Below are 17987 nucleotides of genomic sequence, written 5' to 3'. Positions count from 1 at the left end.
AGAACTCATGCCTGAGTCTGGCCGGAGAGTCCTAGTAAGACCCACAAATGCCCACGTCGGAAACTGTGCTGCACGCCCACATGGTCTAATTCAAGGTCACCTGTCCAATGTGTCAGTGTGGCTGAAACAGTCCAACAAGGTCCAGAAATCCCTTCTGTCACTCTCTGTACACACTATTCCTGATTTTCAGCGTTGACTCTCCTCTGCTTGTAACTAAGGGCTTCACATATGCTGTTCCCTGCCTGCAGGGGCGCCCTTCCTGGACAGTGCTTCATTTGGTGAGGGATGCTCAACCTTCTCTGCCCACCCCCCGTGAAGAAGGGTGCTTTTCCTGGTGACGTTGATCACTGTCGGCAACTACACATTCCAACTATGGGCCATGCAGCAGGCTCTCCGGAACGGATGCATTAACAAGTGTTTGGGGGGCTGAGGCTCCTTGCCACAAACCTTGCTGGCAGAACCGAGAGATGCAGTGCCAGTTGGAGGCACTGTCCAACTGTGCCTCACAAGTGTCCTAGGGGTGGGACTCTTTTCGCACCCTGATCATTGCTCTTCTGTGCCTCCCTTTGCCCTCTCCTCTCTTTAACAGCAACAGAGAGGAGCTATTCAAACTATGAAGTAGGGAAGGGAATATAGGAATTCTGTCTCTGGGAATCTCAACCTAATTCCCAAACCCAAAATGCCTAATTGAAATTAATCATGAAATTATGAAAAACCGACATTACTCATTCTAAAATAGGTAATATACACAGGAGAAACGTAATTCAAAAAGGTATTCAGTAAAAAGTCAGCATCACCCCCCTTCTTCCTGTTCCCTTCTTGGAGGCCAGCACTGCTGCCTCAGTTAGACTTATGGGTTGCCACCCCCCTGTTCTGCAGTCTTTCCATGCCTAGTCGATAAATATAGTCTAGAGAGATCTCTTTGTGAGCAAGTAGCATGTCGATAAATTCAGATCAAATGTGCACAGAAATAATAAACAAATGTAAAATCCAGCTGAGCTGTCAATAGAATATGTGATCTAAGAACATCTAACTGTGATGTTTAACACATTTAAATGTTTAACATTTAAAACAGTTCCATCGTTTGTCAATTTGTTTTACTACTTTGAATTAGAGAACTATAAAATTCATGAGCAAAATGATGGCTTTAAAATACCTGATTATGTCAAGCCAGCTGCTACTTTCCAACAGAGAAAACCATTTTATATCTGTGTCCCAAAATTCGGTACTATTATCTGAAAAAAGAAAAAAGAGCAAGGAAGTCAGGTCACTGTTCTCTTACATGTCTGCCACCAAAAATCTGTGCGACTCAAGTGTGCTGTTCAGACAGTCTTGGACTTGAACTGCAGCATCCAAGCACAGATCTCCATTCTCAAGAAAGGACACTTCCAGACTTCAGCTGAAATGGTGTTTGAATTGTAAGCCTCTGGAAGGGGGTGGCAGTCAAAAATGGATTTTTTAGATTTTTATTGTTCAAATAAAAAGTGCCCCACAATATTTATGTAAAGCCATGGTTGACCTTGTGACTCAACAAGGAGAGTAACATGCTTTAGGCAGAAACAGTCGACACCCAGGCTACACTATTCTAGCACTGGAAGACAACAGGATACCTCCTGATGCCAGGGAGCCCAAAGGGGGAGACTTGGCTTCTGCTAGAATCCTAAATACACAAGCACATTTTCCTTGCATACTCCTACACCACACACCCCGCCCCCACACCTTTGGTACAGAGAGCCCTGCACTGCACGGACACCTAATACAGGTCCAAGCTGCAAACTCAAATCAACAAGGCAGATACCTCTCTGCAAGTCCTGGGTGATGAGACGGAAAGTGGTAGACACAGTCCCGCACCAACTAGTGCAGTGAAGACTATACTTTCAAGGATCATTTCTATAGTTTATTACTAGAGAAGTTTCTCTGAATGTGCAGAGTACCCAAAATTTAAGATCTGCAAAAACAAAAAAAAACCCAAAAAACTAGGGCAGTGTATCACTCTCCACCAGGTCCCTGCTTTTTATAAATCTAGTTAGAGGTGGACACTGCTGTTTACCTGGGCATCATATTCATCTTTATCTCAAATGCCTCCATAATCGGTGTATATAATGGAAACTCAATAAATGTCAGCTGAATGAATGAATGAATCCTAAGTCATTAGAATTTGCTAGGCTAGAAAGTCCAAGTTAGGAAAAACTGTGACAAATCTAAGATGGTAATACAGATTCACTGAAGAACGATAATTAATAAACAACTGGGCTGGTTAAGTAGGATTCAGGTCCTAAGCTGTTCATAGTGGGTAGCCCAGGCAGAGAAGTGGGGGTGGCCAGGATGGGCATATTTCATTTCCTACTTTGTACATTTCTGCTTAATCAGAAGAAAAAAAGATATTTTCACTTGGGGTGGGGGGGGTGGGAGGTGGTCCATTCAATAAGCCACTAAGGAAAACAAAACCAATCATCCACTTTATCAATCACCGTGAGCGAGCCAGCGAATACAGGTGTCACATGGCTCCACAACTTTTAAAGAGAGAAGCCCCTGTGTACACCACTGGGCGACACTGTGCTGAGGAAGGAGAGAAGAGGAGCAGTGGAGGGGTGGGCCTGTGTTCCTTGCCGTCAGAAGGGGCAGCGGGGTAAAAGCCTGGAAGAAAATGGAGGGGGAGGGGGGTGCATGCGGTGAATGTGGCAATGACAGTGGCTCCTCAGCTACCAGCCCCTCTGCTCTATGACATCAACCCTCATGGTCATGAGCCTCGGGTACATACAGAGAGACCAGGGAGAAGGTACCAGCTGTCACCTGATCCACACGGCATGTCTTTCCCTATTTGACAGAAAGCTTTTGTTCTGCATTTTTCTCACCTATCAGAAACAGCTGTTTGAATTTAGAGTAGGCAGTCTGGATGTCCTGCAGGGACAGGAAGTTGCTTGACAGGTCTTCAGTTTTAACAATTTCATAGGGTGGCCTGTGGATGGTCTTATAGATTCTAGGTATCAAAAAGTAACAGGAGATTAAAAGAGCAGAAGTGAATTAGAAACAGCTTATTTTTCCCGAGCACTTAGACGTGGCAAGATCTGTGTGTGTAGGTATCCTCCCATTTGATCCTTGCCAACAAACTAGCTACCACAGGACCGCTGTTCCCAGTCATCGGAGGTGGAAATGGAAGCACGTGGAACATGTATCAAAGGACAGTGACATAGGCCATGACCTGGATTTGACCACTGTCAATACCATAGCCATCATGCCCTCCCCCCTAAATACCTCAGTGTGCATCTCTAAAAATAATGCAGTTGACATCCTTTTTTTTTTTTTTTTAAGTTTTATTTATTTAAGTTATCTCTACACCCAACATCGGGCTTGAACTCTACCCCGCGATCAAAAGTTGCAAGCTCCTCTGAGCTAGCCAGGTGCCCCTGCAGTTGACATTCTTAATGATTATGTTATACCGACTCCTTTCAAAATTATGTATTTTTAAGTTTTTTGTTTTTTAGTAATCTCTACACCCAATGTGGGGCTCGAACTCATGAGCCCAAGATCAAGAGTTGCATCCTCTACCCACTGAGCCAGCCAGGCGCCACTCCTTTCAAAGGGATTAAAAATGATCCCTCTCTATGGTATTCCTGAGCACTAAGCTATCAGCAGGTAAACAGGAATGAAGCTTCTTTGGAAAACAAGAACTCGAGCTAACCAGTCACAAAATGTAGAACAGTACTGACCCATCCAAGAAGCTCTTTTGCATTTGTGAAAGGCCATCATCCTGTTCTTTTTTGGGCAGTGCTGACATTTTCAAAAGGGCACATCCATTGTGGCAGGACCAACACCATAACTGCAAAGGGGAAGAAAGGTTTTTCAGTCATAATATACACAATCCAGCGGGAGAAAGGTAAGCTGAGCATTTAAATTCACTCAGGGAAATGTATAACTTGGGTAGGAAATGGCTGAATATTTTCAACTTTGTTAAGCCAAAGACTAGTTACTTACAATGAAAAACAATGATTTAGTCTTAAAACAAAAACAAAAAAGACCCCCAGGTCTAGACAGTTACGCTCAGACCTGCTTATGGTCTGACCGGGCTTGAGTGCCGGGAGCCTAGATGACCGCATCACCATCACTAGGCTAGTCACCGTGGCGAACCTGCTCTGCCAGGGACTTCATGTCAACCAACTCATGTGATTCTCAGTCACACTCTCAGACTGCAGTGATTTCCTTCTTTCCCCTCTTAAACACTGAGGTTTTCTTTTCTTTTCTTTTTAATGTTTATTTTTGAAAGACAGGGAGACAGAATCTGAAGCAGGCTCCATGCTGTGTATGCAGTGCCTGATGTGGGGCTTGAACCCACGAACCATGAGATCGTGATCTGAGCCAAAATCAAGCGCTGGACGCTTAACCAACTGAGCCACCCAGGTGCCCCGACAGGGGTGATTTCTAATTCCATTAACAGCAAGGAACTGAGGCTTGGAGAGACCAAATAACTTCCTCAAGTTGCATTGAAAGCTGCAGCAGTGTGTCTAAATGCTGTGCTCTACCTGGATGGCAAGAAGGAGGCAGCTCCTGTCAGTAGAGAAAGTTCACACCAGACAGAACGGGAAGCTGGCTACTCAACAAAGGATACCAGACCCGTACATGCAAGGCGCTGCATTAGGTGAAAAGGAGGTGAAGAGGATGTGAAGAGGGCGAGGACAGTGTGTCTACTCCAAGGAGCTCATACTCTCAAAAGGGAAATACATTCACAAACATAATAAAATGTAGAACGTGGTAAATAAGAGAAGAGAATTACAAGGAACCACAAAGGGAAGGCAAAAGAGGAAGAAATCACATGAATGACTGTAAGTGACAGGTTCAGGTGTTCAGGCACTTTTCTGGCTACAGTGGGAGAGTTTGTTTGCTGTTTTGCAGGAACAAAAGGAAATGAGAACTGATCTTGGGGCAAAGTAATCTGCCAGTGGAGCCTGGAACGGAGGACAGGGCAAGCCTGGTTAGGGCAGGTGAGCACTGTGTGGACTTTGTACCCCATCAAGGCCTGGTTAAGGGCTGACAATGGCTAGAGCACAGCCACTGCTCTGCTGACCAAGTCATCAGCCTTAGCTCAAAGATAAAACCTAGGGGAAGATACTTTTTATAATTCTGCCATCCAGCACTGATACCTTTTTGCTATTCATCTGCAATGAATGGTATAAGCCATACACTGGACATGCTAGAAGTCTGGGCTGTGAGGTTCAAGATGAGCACACGATCCAGGTGATAACTCTGCACCACACTTAGAAAGCCAGGAGGAACTGGCTTGGGGTTACAGGGGAAGATGATGGAATGGGTGTTGGATGTATTAGGTGTCCAGTGCCAACAGGATACCCCTGTGCAGCTATCCAGGAGGCACATTAGATGAGGGTTATGAGTTTAGGAGGGGAAGGCAGGATTGGGGCTCCGGACATGGGAGGTGGCAGCCAGCTGATAACGAGCCCGCCCAGGGAGTAAGGGCAGAGGAACATAGGACCGCTCTAGGAAATGCCAAAAAGCAATGCCTCCCCTTTCAGGGCCAGGCCGTACTTTGACTCTTTAAGGTTCCTAATGAGGTGGACGTGTTAGGACACTAAGACAAATCAAAGGGCCCTCTGCTGTCTTCTCTCAATGTCATACTGAGCAACATACAGAAACCACCACACAGTTTCTAGCCCTCAGCCAAAGGTGGCAGTAATTTGAATGCCCAGGCAATCATGCCCCTAGTTGCTGCAGCTCACTTGGATAAAAGGAGAGACACTCTTAGCCACGACTAGGTGACAGGTTCTAAGAAATTAAGGGTCCGTAATCCTTTTTTATCTCTTCTCTTGGGATAGAAAGGGTTAACTCTTGGTGACATTCAACCATAATTCATGTTCTCTTTGGGGCACAACCATACCTGTCTCATCTCTTCTGGGGTAATTCCCTAACTATTCTCTACTTGAAAAAATAAATAGGGATGCCCGAGTGGATCAGTCAGTTAAGCGTCTGACTTTGCCTCAGGTCATGATCTCACAGTTCTTGAGTTCGAGCCCTGTGTTGGGCTCTGTGCTGACAGCTCAGAGCCTGGAGCCTGTTTCAGATTTTGTGTCTCCCTCTCTCTCTGCCCCTCACCTGTTCATAATCTGTCTGTCTGTCTCTCTCTCAAAAATAAACAAATATTTTTTTTAAAAATTTTTAGGGGCGCCTGGGTGGCTCAGTCGGTTGGGCGGCAGACTTTGGCTCAGGTCATGATCTCACAGCTTGTGAGTTCGAGCCCCGCGTCAGGCTCTGTGCTGACATCTCAGAGCCTGGAGCTGCTTTGGATTCTGTGTCTCTCTCTCTGCCTCTCCCCAACTCACGCTCTGTCTCTCTCTCTCTCAAAAATAAACATTTTAATTTTTTTAATACTCTGAAAATAGGTAATAAAATAAAAGCAAAAGCACTAGGTATTGTTTTTAAAAATAAACAGGAAACAAGCAAAATTTTTAATTTTTTTAAGTTTATATATTTTGAGAAAGAGAGAGAGCAGGGGAGGGGCAGAGAAAGAGACAGAATCCCAAGCAGGCTCCTGACTGTCAATGCAGAGCCCGACATAGGGCTGGAACCCTTGAACCATGAGATCATGACCTGAGCCGAAATCAAGGGTTGGATGCTTATCCAGCTGAGCCACCCATATGCCCAGAAACAAGCAAAATTCTTGGTCAAAGACATACTTCTCATAAGAATTTAACAAAAAGCATGTCTTCTCCTATTGTAATATGTATGATTTCTGTCTGGGTTCTTAGTATAAAAGTCTTGACAACAGACAAGAATCACTCCTTGTTAATCCTGTTTACTTTTATTATTTAAAAAAATATTTTTATTTTTAGAGAGGGAGAGAGTGAGGGGACAGAGGGGGAGGGAGGGAAGGGCAGAAAGAGAGAGAGTGCGCACGAGAGTGTGCAGGAGAGCAAGAGAGCGAGAGCATCTTAAGAAGGTTCCACACTCAGTGTGTGGAACCCAATGTAGGGCTCAATTCCATGACCTTAGGATCATGACCTGAGCCAAAATCAACAATCGGACACTCAACCGACTAAGCCACCCAAGTGCCCCTATTCTGTTTAACTTTGAAGAGGGAGAGGGGGAGATTATTCATTATTTGGTACATCTTAAGGTATCTCTCTTAGTAGAGCCAAAGACAGAGCTTTAGGGGATCATCTACAACTGGACACCAGTGTAAGAAAGAAGAAACTATCAAGGAAGTCAGAGGACCAAGAAAGCACAGTGTGTCCAAAGCAAGACAGGAATTTAGAAGCAAAAAAAGAGAACATAATTAGGGTCAAACCTGCAGCGATGGGGAAGAGAGGTGGCAATACACAAGGCATAGTGACTTCAGGAAGGTCCTTCAGCAGAGTAGGGGGTAAAAGTCACCACGCAAGAAGAAACAAGTAGAGAGACAAGTAGGGGCAGTTAGTACACAGTCTTTTATTTTTTAACGTTCATTTATTTATTCTGAGAGAGAGAGATGGAGATAGTGTGAGTGGGGAGGGGCAGATAAGAGAATCCCAAGAAGGCTCCTCGTGCTAGCGCAGAGTCCAACATGGGGCTCAATCCCACGGAACTGTGAGATCATGATCTGAGCCAATCAAGAGTCAGATGCTTAACCAACTGAGAAACCTAGGTCAGTAGAGTCTTGAAATATGTTTGTCGGAAGGAGAACAAGACAACAACTTAGCTCTTCAGGAGGGGCTTCTTCAGGTTAGGGAAAGCTTGAACATGCCTTCAGGTAGAGCAGAACCATGGAAAGATCCACGTGGAAGGCGGAAGACTGATGGAAGCAGGCTCCAGACAAAACAAGGGCAGATGAGATCAAGAGCCAGGCAGATGTTTAGTTAGATTCAGGATAAGGAAACAGGAACACAGAAAAAAACAACAGGAGGTGAAGGAGGAAGCTGAGGGAGGAGGTCTTGTCGCTGATTGTCCAAGATCCCACAGAAGTGGGGGAAATGTTGTCTCTCAGTACAAAAGTTAAGACTGGAATTACAGGGGGGGGGTTGCCTGGGTGGCTCAGTCGTTTGAACAGTCCAACTCTTGATAGTGGCTCGGGTCATGGGTCTCATGACGTGGGATTGAGACCCACGTCAGGCTCTGTACCGAGTGTGGAGCCTGCTTGGGATTCTCTCTCTCTGCCCCTCTTGGACTTGGGCTTTCTCTCTCTCAAAATAAATAAACTTAAAAAAAAAGAAGAAGAAGAATGGAATTACAGGGGCACCTGGCAGGCTCAGTTGGAAGAGCATATGACTCTGTGACTCTGGATCTCAGGGTCATGAGCTTGAGTCCCACACTGGGAGTAGAGATTACTAAAGTAAATAAAACTTAAAAAAAAAAAAAAAAAAAGAATGGAATTTACAAGCTTAGAAAGAATGCAAAGATGGTTTACACCAGCCCCAGGGAAGAATGATACAGGATCCAAAAGGAGTTAAATAACAGACTGCTGAGCCAGAACAAAGGCCCAAGAGAGGCAAGGTAACATGGCTTTCGCATATCCCATTAAGGAACACTCTGCTGTTTGGTTTGAATCATCTTTAGCAATGTTCACTAGCCCCACGGCCAGAAAATATACTCAGGGGCTGGAGAACAGCAGAGGGTAGAGGACGTCAAAGTCGCTATTAGAGCAAGGATGTGACTGAATTTACAAACGACGTAGGTCTTCACTGAAAATAAGTGAAGGCAAGAAAAAAACAGACTAGCTGAAAAGTCAGGGTAAAAAAAGCATGGAGATACGCAAATGTTCTGGAACTAGAAAGCAGTAATGGTTGTACAACATTGTGAATACATAAATGCCATTAATGGCAAATTTTACGTTATGTGTACCGAGAGGTCTGTGTTCCCTGGGTAAATGTGAAAATTCCATTACGTACAAAATGTTTCTGCTGTCCGTTCATGCAAACTCCACTAACAACTTCCAGGACATATCATGAAGTCAGATCTGAAAAAGTGAGAACACTTTCCTACTGTTTCTATCAAAGTTATGTTGCTGGTTCCCCACTCAGGTCTTAGCAGAACACTTCCTACTCCTCAGCCTGAAGGCCTGGCTAGAACACAGTATCAAAATTTCATACAACGCCAGGTGGAAAAGCAGCCTGTTTGCACAGGTGTGGACAATTCGTATTTGTTTCTTCCCACAGAGCTCACCTTCTTTCCCTAGATCCATCTCTGAAAGGCTGAGAAATGAAGACATTCATTTTCATCCTTCTACAACAGCAATTCTTAAAATGTTGAGATGGAGGCATGGTGGGGGGTGGGGGGGTGGGGGCAGGGTCCCAAGACCCTTTCAGGTGTTCTGAGAATAAATATTAAGAGGTAACTGTGTCCTTTTCACGGTGTTGACATTCGCACCTATGGCAAAGCCCTGGTGGGCAAAAGTGCTGGTGTCTTAGCACCAACCAAGGCACCACCACCAGATGCCATCGGTCACCACTGTATTCTTCGCTGCCACACACTCACAGGAAAAAAAATTCTCTTTCACTTGAGAATGTCCTTAATGAAGGACTAAAAATTATTAATGTTATTAATCTTGACCATTATGGACAATTTAATAGTAATATGCTTTCTATTCCGTGTGATGGAGTGGGAAGTAAGCACTGAAATGGTGTTGGTCACAAGAAAGAGCACGTGTGTGCCTGAGCTGAGAGGTGAACTAGCTGCTCTTTCCATGGAATTGAAAGAATGAGTGAGGAAAAAAACCAAAAAACCAAAACCCATACAGAATGAGTGCGAGTCAAACAACGGGTGTTCAGACTTTGGAATCTGGCAGATGCATCCTCAAAAAAAAAAAAATGAAGTGACCCTGCCACTTCAAGGAAAACAACTGACAGATTGTTGCAAATAAAAAATGAACTTTCAAGCAAAAATCAGAATTGTGTAAAACTAACCTCTGACTCCAGCTGGACAGCTTCCCAAAATATACAGACTTCTGACAAGACAAAGACAATGCTAATGAATGTGATTTCTTAAAATTTTAGAGAGAGAGAGAGCATGAGATCGAGCACAAGTGGGGGAGAAGGACAGAGGGAAAATCCCAAGGATTCTCCTTCTCTCCCCCTCTCTCTGCCCCTCCCCTGTGTGCGCTCTCTCTCAAAATAAATAAATAAACTTAAAAAAAAAAAAGTTGGACATTCAACTGACTGAGCTCCCAGGCACTTCTGATTTTTATATTATATAAGGAAGTAAGTTAATATTTGGATGATCTGTATAGCCCAGTGAACCAACATTTTCCAAATGACCACTATATAACGTCATAAAATCATTCATGTTTTAAGATCTATGACAAGTACAAGACAGACCCATGGGTTTTAATTTAGCAGAGAATGAAAAATTCATTATATTTTCAGATTCTTTATTGCAATTAACCTTTATGAAACTACCAATCTTTTTTTTTTTTTTTTTTTTTGGTGTACCATCAAAGAACAATATTCTCAGTTATCTGAAAAGGCTAATAAATATTCCTCCCTTCCCCAAATATGGATCTGTGTGAGGCTGGATTTTCATGTACTTCAACCAAACGCTACCATACTAGAACACACTGAATGAAAGGGGCAGATAGAAGAATTCGGTGGTCTTCTATTTTTAAGAATGTAAAACACTGTTATCCTATGTTTTTGTTTGTTTTGAACAATAGTTATTTTTCACAAAAATATGTCACTTACATTAAAATGTAGTTAAGTTTATTGCTAAAATAAGCAGTAAGTTTTGTTTTAGTTTTTCATATGGCAAATATGAAACAATATAATCCACATAAACAAAAACTCCTTGAAATCCTCAATAATGTTTTAGAGTGTTGAGCACTAAGACCAGAAAGTGTGAAAACCACAGCTCTCAATCAAAGGTTGCAAACTGGTGGGACATGAGCCAACTCTAGCCCAAAGACCAGAGTTTTTTAAACATCTAAATCAGTTGCATACATTTAGAAACTGGGAAAACTCACAACTCACATAAAAATCCCTATCTCTGGCTTCTCCTGAAAAATCAGATATCTGGCAAGACAAGGCCCATATTCCCACACAGCACAAATTGGCTGGCACAGAGAAGCAGACTCCCCTTAACTCAGGCGGATGGTATCTGGTTCACTGCCAAGGGCCAAGCTCATTACCTACCTGCCTGCATGGGCTTCTGAGCACGTGACCTCTGATTAAACATCTCGACTCCCATACAGGAATGACCTTTTTGGTGAACAAGCCATGTGCACAGCACAGCATTTATTTGTAATTCTCATTCCTTACTAAATTCCCTGAAGGCTTGGCAACTCCCACCACCAATAAGAAACTGGAGTAACTGCCAAAGTATTGCTTTCTTTGATCAGTGACACATTAAATATGGCTCCCATCCCAGTCTATTCTGTGAAAAATAAGTTAGTTCTCCATGTTGCCTCTGGGAGAAAACATGGCCACGCCCACTCAAAAATTAATAGTGGGGCCCAAAAGAATCTTAAACCTTATTCCCTTAGGGTGGTCAGCTAGCTCAGCCTCAAAATGATTTCAGGAGTTAAATCAGGCTGGCTTTCAACACTAGACAGATACATAATCCTCTTAAATCTCTAAGATGTTTCTGCTAAAAACTCTACTGCATCTGTGAAAGCTTTAGAGCTCTGTCCTAGGGAGCCTCAAGTCTGAGAGAGAAACTTTTTTAGTGACTCCCTGAGATATTTATGGATCAGTTTTGAACAGAGGACCAAAGCCAACGGCTTTAAATAGAATAATTTGTCAGAATGGGTTGATGAGCAACCCACGGCTATTAGGGTTTCTAGATGTACTTACTGGTATGCCGTGACCCTGAAAGCGTGACAAATCCTCTTCGGGAAGAGGGGTGGGGACAACAAAGTATGCTGGCAATCTAGAAGAAAGAGATGTCACCAGTTTTAGTACTGGAGTAATTCACTAAATATGAAAGCTCAACTTTAATGAACTGAGGAAGCGAAAGCAGAGTGGCAGGGCATGAACCTTATTTTCCTGTTAAGAAGAGCAAATGCACATGAATTATCTCTGGCCAAGTCAGTTGGGACTCTGGGTTCAAATCCTAGCTCTGCCTCTGATTCTGTGTGACCCTAAGTAAGCTACCCCACCTCTCTGGGTCTGTTTCCTCATCCATGAAATGAGGGGACTGGAATCTGTGATATCTAAAAATATATGAATTCCAAAATTGGGAGTGATCTTTCTCATCATATAGTGGCAATTAAGCATCCATGTTGTTTCAGTCAGACCAATACGAAAACCAGTAATTAAGATGACTGCTGCCTAGGGGCACCTGGGTGGCTTGGTCGGTCAAGCATCTGACTCTCGGTTTCAGCTCACATCATGATCTCATGGTCTGTGGGTTCAACCCGTGTTGGGCTCCGCACCGACAGCATGGAACCTGACCGGGGTTCTCTCTCTCTCTCCCTTTCTCTCTGCCCCTCCCCGTTTGTGGTCTCTCTCTGAAAATAAATGAACTTAAAAAAAAAAAGATGACTGCTGCCGAGACATTTTATCAAGCACTCTGACAACAACAAACAAATAAGTGTTTACTGTATGCCAGACTCTAATTAGGTAACACAAATTATTCATTTAATCCTCCTGACAACTCTTATGAGGTATGTACTACTATTATTCCATTTCACAGATAAAGAAATTGAGACAGCGCCACTAAGGTCCTTCACAGGTTATACAACTAGTAAGCATTAGGAGAGCTACGCCCTGAACCCAACCAGTATGACTTCAGTTTCTGCATGAGAAATTTTAGGTTCTAAAAATAACCTGTTAAGTGGTAGGATGTGGGAAAGTTAGGTTTCAGAGTTGCAAAGATCAGAGCTATACAGGGACACCACCTCTTCCTCTAGTTAACAGATGCAGATTTCTATTAATAAGAAACCTGCGTAAGTTGCATCACTGTGAGCTACAAACACCTTTCAGTCAAAGAGCTTAAAATAAAGCCTCATGGGAAGTAAGAAGTTTAACTGTGGTGTAACTATAATGGAAAATAATCAGATGCCACTTGTATGCACACTGCACATTTTAAGTAAATCCGTTACATATTAGGTGAGGGGACATAGGGACTTTCTAAGTTGAAGAGATCAGAATTTTAATGTGATCAAGTCATTAAATCTAATCGATCCATGGGGGGGCACTATTTTAAACACCAACCAAATCTAGATTATAAGAAAGAAACAAATAGCCTGGTTTCTTCAAATAAATTGCAAGAAAACAAATAATGGGGGCACCTGGGTGGCTCCCCATTGGGCGTCTGACTTCGGCTCAGGTCATAATCTCATGGCTCATGAGTTCAAGTCCCTTGTTGGGCTCTGTGCTGACAGCTCAGAGCCTGGAGCCTGCTTCGGATTCTGTCTCCCTCTCTCTCTCCCTGTCCCTCCCACGCTCACACTCTCTCTCTCCTTCAAAAATAAACAAACACTGAAAAGCAAGAAAACAAATAATGGTGGGACAATCTATAGATTAAGACACTTAAGACACCTATCAATCAATGGCAAGAGATCAATCTCATTGAGTCTTGATTAATGATAAAACATAAAAAGATGAAAAATTGTTTTAAAAGTTTATAAAACAATGGCGACATTCTGAATACTGACTGGCTATTGAATGGTATTGATGGTTTTAATGTTAAATTTGAAAGGGGTGACAACGGTTTTATGATTATATTTATAAAAAGAGTCCTTAATTATTAGAGATGTATACCAAAATATTCATGAATGAAATGTGGTAAGGTCTGGGATTTATTCCAAAAGGATTCAAGGGGAAAATAAATAAATAAATAAATAATTCAGGGGAAACACAGAGAAAATAGGATTAGGCACGAGTTAAAAATTGCTGGGGCACCTGCATGGCTCAGTTGGTTAGGCGTCCAACTCTTGATTTCAGCTCAGGTCATGATCTCACAGGTGGGTTCAAGCCCCACACTGGGCTCTGTGCTGGCAGGTGCGCCCTCCCTGACTCACACTCTGTCTCTCTCAAAATAAAAAACTTAAAAAAAGAGAATTGTTGAAGGTGGGTGATGAATGAAAGGGAATTCATCATATTCTCTTTTCTTTTATACTGCCTGAAATTTTCCACTTAAAAAAATCTTAAAGGTGTTTAAAAAGAAAAAAGTGCCCATTATATTATAATATAAAATCGGGTTTAGAAACTACTGGTCAAGGAGAAGATACTTCAAACCATCAAAACTGTTAAGAATTATTTGGCTTTTGAAGTCTGCAGTGTCCAGAATATTTTATTAGATGTGTGCTTAAGGGAGTGGGTGGTAAGGTGTTCCTTGTTCAGGTGTTATCACTGAAGTAAAAGAAATACATACATACATAAATACCTCTTCACAAATCAACGAATAAGGCTGCCCATTAAAATCACATGGGAAAATTAAAAACCTCCTTATGTCCAGGCTCCACCCCAGAACTATGAAATATCAGAAACCTGAAGAAGAAAATCCAAAGCTGGAAAGCCCTCCTGGTATAGAAACAGGATGATGGCTATTGCTCCTACCTATTGCTCCTAGAAGACCCTACCGCTCCAGGTATGCAGCGGCATCACCTGGACAGCAGACTCTCAAGCCCAACCTCACACCTAGTGGATCAGAATCTGCACATTAACCAGCTCCCAGGTGATTTAGCTGCGCAAACTGGGAGCAGCACTGCCCTGGATGGCAGCTTATACACAGACCACTGTTTCTCAGTCTGCAGAGGGGAGCCACCTGTGTGGTGGGTTCAGCCCCAAGTCTCAGCTCCCTCCCCAGCTTAGGCCACAATATTTTTATTTTTTAGTTTATTTTTATTTATTTATTTTTGAGAGAGAGAGAGAGCACACACGTGCACGTGAGCAGGGTGGGTGGGGCAGAGAGAGAATCCCAAGCAGTGGCACTGGCAGCACAGAGCCCAGTTCAGGGCACAAATCCACAAACCGACTCAGGGCTCAAATCCATAAACCGCAAGATCACGACCTGAACCAAAATCAAGAGTCCAATGTTCAACAGACTGAGCTACCCAGGCACTCCTGGGCCACATTGTTTCAAAAAATTTGCATGTCTTCCCCTACAAGTGAGGCTATTTTACAATGTTGGTCAGCCAGTTAATTTTCTCTTATAAACAGTCTTTCACCAAAGGGGGAAAAACGTCAGATCCAGTGGCTACAGAAAGGAGGGCGCACAGAGATGGACAGCTGTGCACCAGCGACGGGAGTTCAAGATGTTCTCTCCTGTCCCCGTGAACTACAAGGAAGTTCTAAGGAGTCTCTGCTGTGAGGCTCCCAATGTCCACAAACAGTTAATCTTCCCTCCTTGGAGAGCAGTCATTTTAGTCATTAGGACAAGTTTCAAGTAAACAGCCTTTCCCAATACAGGACGACTTTATTATTCAAGGAAATATTCAAAATAAACATTCAAGGAAAGTTGTCCAGTCCACTCGGGCACAGCCTTACTTAGGGTGAGGAAACCCTCAGAGTGACAATATCAGGGCAGCAATGTCTTCCTGAGGCAGCACTGGTTTATACGTTACCCTGCAGGGTAACGGGCCTTCTGATACCTTGACAGGAGGCAGGATGAGACAAAGGCCTTCAGAAAGGCTTTTCAGAAGGAAGACTGGTAAAGAGCCAGCTCTGACCTTGGGAGATGAAGCAGAAACTCAGTTTCCTATTCTTATCCAAACTGGTTGGAGTGCCCTCTCACTACTGAAGGAAGGACTTCCATTAATTTACTCATTCTATTTATTGAGTGCCTCTCAAAAGCAGGCACTGTACTAGGGACTGAGGATATAGTGATGAACAAAAACAGTGTCCCTGAATCTCTCCAGAGCTGCCAGGTTGCAGAAGCAAACATTTCCAAACAGTGACACAGATAAAAATAAACTCACAATTGTAGGAAGTGTTGTCAAGAGAGGCATACAGTAAGTGCAATGAAAGCTCTCCCAGAGACCTGGCCTAGCCCTGGGAAGGCTCCCTATGAAAGTAACACCTGGGCTAATATCTGATACACAAGCTGGAAGGAACTACCCTCCTGCAGCTGAAAGACAAAGGAGCACCCCCAACAGGAGACCACTCAGGCAAGGTCTATGGCAGGGGGTCAGAGTGGCCAGGGGACTGGACAGAAGGCAGTCGGGCAGGAGTCAAACACGAAGCGCCTTGTAAATATAGGCAATGAACACTGGGGAGACCAGCAGGCTGCACCACCTTGGTCCGGGTGAGAAACAAAGCACAACTTGCCCCGTCTCTTCCCCTTGGGACAGAAAAGGGTAGAGGACGGTATGCGTGGCTGGGGCAGCCCAAGGTGGGGTGTGTTGGCACCAGGTGCTCTAAGCACTAAAATCTTGCTAAAGCTTCGTTTTCCCTGCTAACCACTCACTAAAGGCTTTCTCCCCACCTGCCTTCCCTACCAAGTATATTTTTGGTGTGCTGAGAACTACACAAATCCTAATGAATTTAATCAGTCCATGGCAGGATTTTTAAAAACATTTCTGAGAACGGGGATGCCTCCTATCAGTGTCAACGTCACATTACACGCTACCACCTCCTGGGTGCAGGGATTTCTAAGTTCTTTCTGAGGGAGAGCTAGCCTTCTCTTTCCAAGCTTTGTGACTAGGAAAGAGTGGAGGAGGAGGGTGGGAATGGGGAGGTGACACTTGCTTTGCAGGTCCCTCCCCACTGTCACTCCTGGTTGTGCTGTGTCAGGAGAGCTAACTTGATAGATATTTGAGATTGATCAAAATTAAAACTGATGTGAAGAGGCCCATCAGAACCATAAATACAAAATTCTCTACAAAAATACAAATCTTATAAAACTATTAGCAGCGTGCTGGGGAATATGTCCCAAAATGATAAGATTCAAGTTTCTAAAAGAGGATTATGCAGAGTCATCCTTTAAAAATGTAGGTCAGATCACATCACGCCTCTGCTCAAACTCCTCCTCACCGCATGATAAATTCTGAAAGCCTCCTACCGTAACCATCCAACCACCCCTCTGCGCCCTGACCTCACCCCTACTCCTCTGTCCCCTGATGACTGCTCCCCAGCCCCTGGGCTCCTTGCTGTTCCTCAAAGAAGCCAGACTAGATTCCACCTCAGGGTCTTTGACTTTGCACTGTCCCCTGTGCCTGACCAACCTCCGCACCAACACCCCCCAGCACTCCCTAGTCCGTTGCTGATTTAATTTTCTCCACAGTACTTACTACCTTTTAATACACTCTATTCACTCATTTGTTCTCTCATAGTTTGCCTCCTGCCAGAATGAAAGTTCCAGGAGGGCAGGAATTCTTAGTGCTGTATCTCCAGTAGCTAGGTCACTGCCTGGCATGACAGCAGCCACTCAAAGATTTTTACTGAATAAAGTGCCCAAGAAAAGTAAAGCAAATACACAATATAAATTCAGAAATGCCTCTAATCGTTTTACACTTGGACTACAGATAAAATGGAAAAAAAGACACACACAAAAAGACACAAATTCATTTCTGAATGTTTTAAGGGACACCTTAAGGTTTTCTTAAGCATGGTTTCAATGTGGGAAAATGTGGCAACCTCACACCCTGCTGACGGGAGTGTAAAATGGTACAGTCACCGTGGAAAACAGTCTGGCAGTTCCTCAAACAGTTAAACAGAGTTACTACATGAGCCAGCAATTCTATTTCTAGGTGTATATATAAATATATGTACACAAAAGACCTGGAAACCTCTGTGCACATAAAACCTTGTATACAAATGTTCATAGCAGCATTATTCAAAATAGCCAAAAAGGGAACACAACCCAATGTCTATAAACTGATGAGTAAATAAAATGTGGTACATCCATACCATGGAATCTTATTCAACAATAAAAATGAATGAAATTCAGACACATGCAACAACATGGACCAGCCTTGACAACATCACAGTAAGTGAAAGAAGCCAAGCATAAAGACCACTTTACGATATGATTCCATTTACATGAAATCTCCAGAATAAGCAAACTATAAAGACAGAAAGTGGACCAGAGGTTACCTAGGGCTAGGGGTGTTGAGGGCACATAAGGGGCAA

The 17987-nt window shown here is 43.4% G+C and overlaps 1 protein-coding gene and 1 pseudogene across 3 annotated transcripts in view; one reads left to right on the top strand and one right to left on the bottom strand.

The window, feature by feature from the left end:
• MTMR12 (myotubularin related protein 12) overlaps window positions 1–17987 on the bottom strand; it is a 66149-nt gene that overhangs the window by 12283 nt on the left and 35879 nt on the right. For all 3 annotated transcript variants that reach the window (XM_030331844.1, XM_030331826.1, XM_030331836.2), the window contains exons 8-11: window positions 11766–11841; window positions 3711–3820; window positions 2856–2980; window positions 1157–1235 (exon numbers count right to left, since the gene is read on the bottom strand). In XM_030331844.1, the coding sequence (XP_030187704.1) occupies window positions 1157–1235; window positions 2856–2980; window positions 3711–3820; window positions 11766–11841 (390 nt within the window). The remainder of the gene's footprint in view (window positions 1–1156; window positions 1236–2855; window positions 2981–3710; window positions 3821–11765; window positions 11842–17987) is intronic.
• Window positions 1866–1948, top strand: LOC115526024 (annotated as a pseudogene).

Source organism: Lynx canadensis, chromosome A1, assembly GCF_007474595.2.
Source record: "Lynx canadensis isolate LIC74 chromosome A1, mLynCan4.pri.v2, whole genome shotgun sequence".
Taxonomy (NCBI): Eukaryota; Metazoa; Chordata; class Mammalia; order Carnivora; family Felidae; genus Lynx; species Lynx canadensis.
The sequence above is the reverse complement of the archived record's forward strand: the minus strand, read 5'-3'. Positions and strand labels throughout refer to the sequence as shown.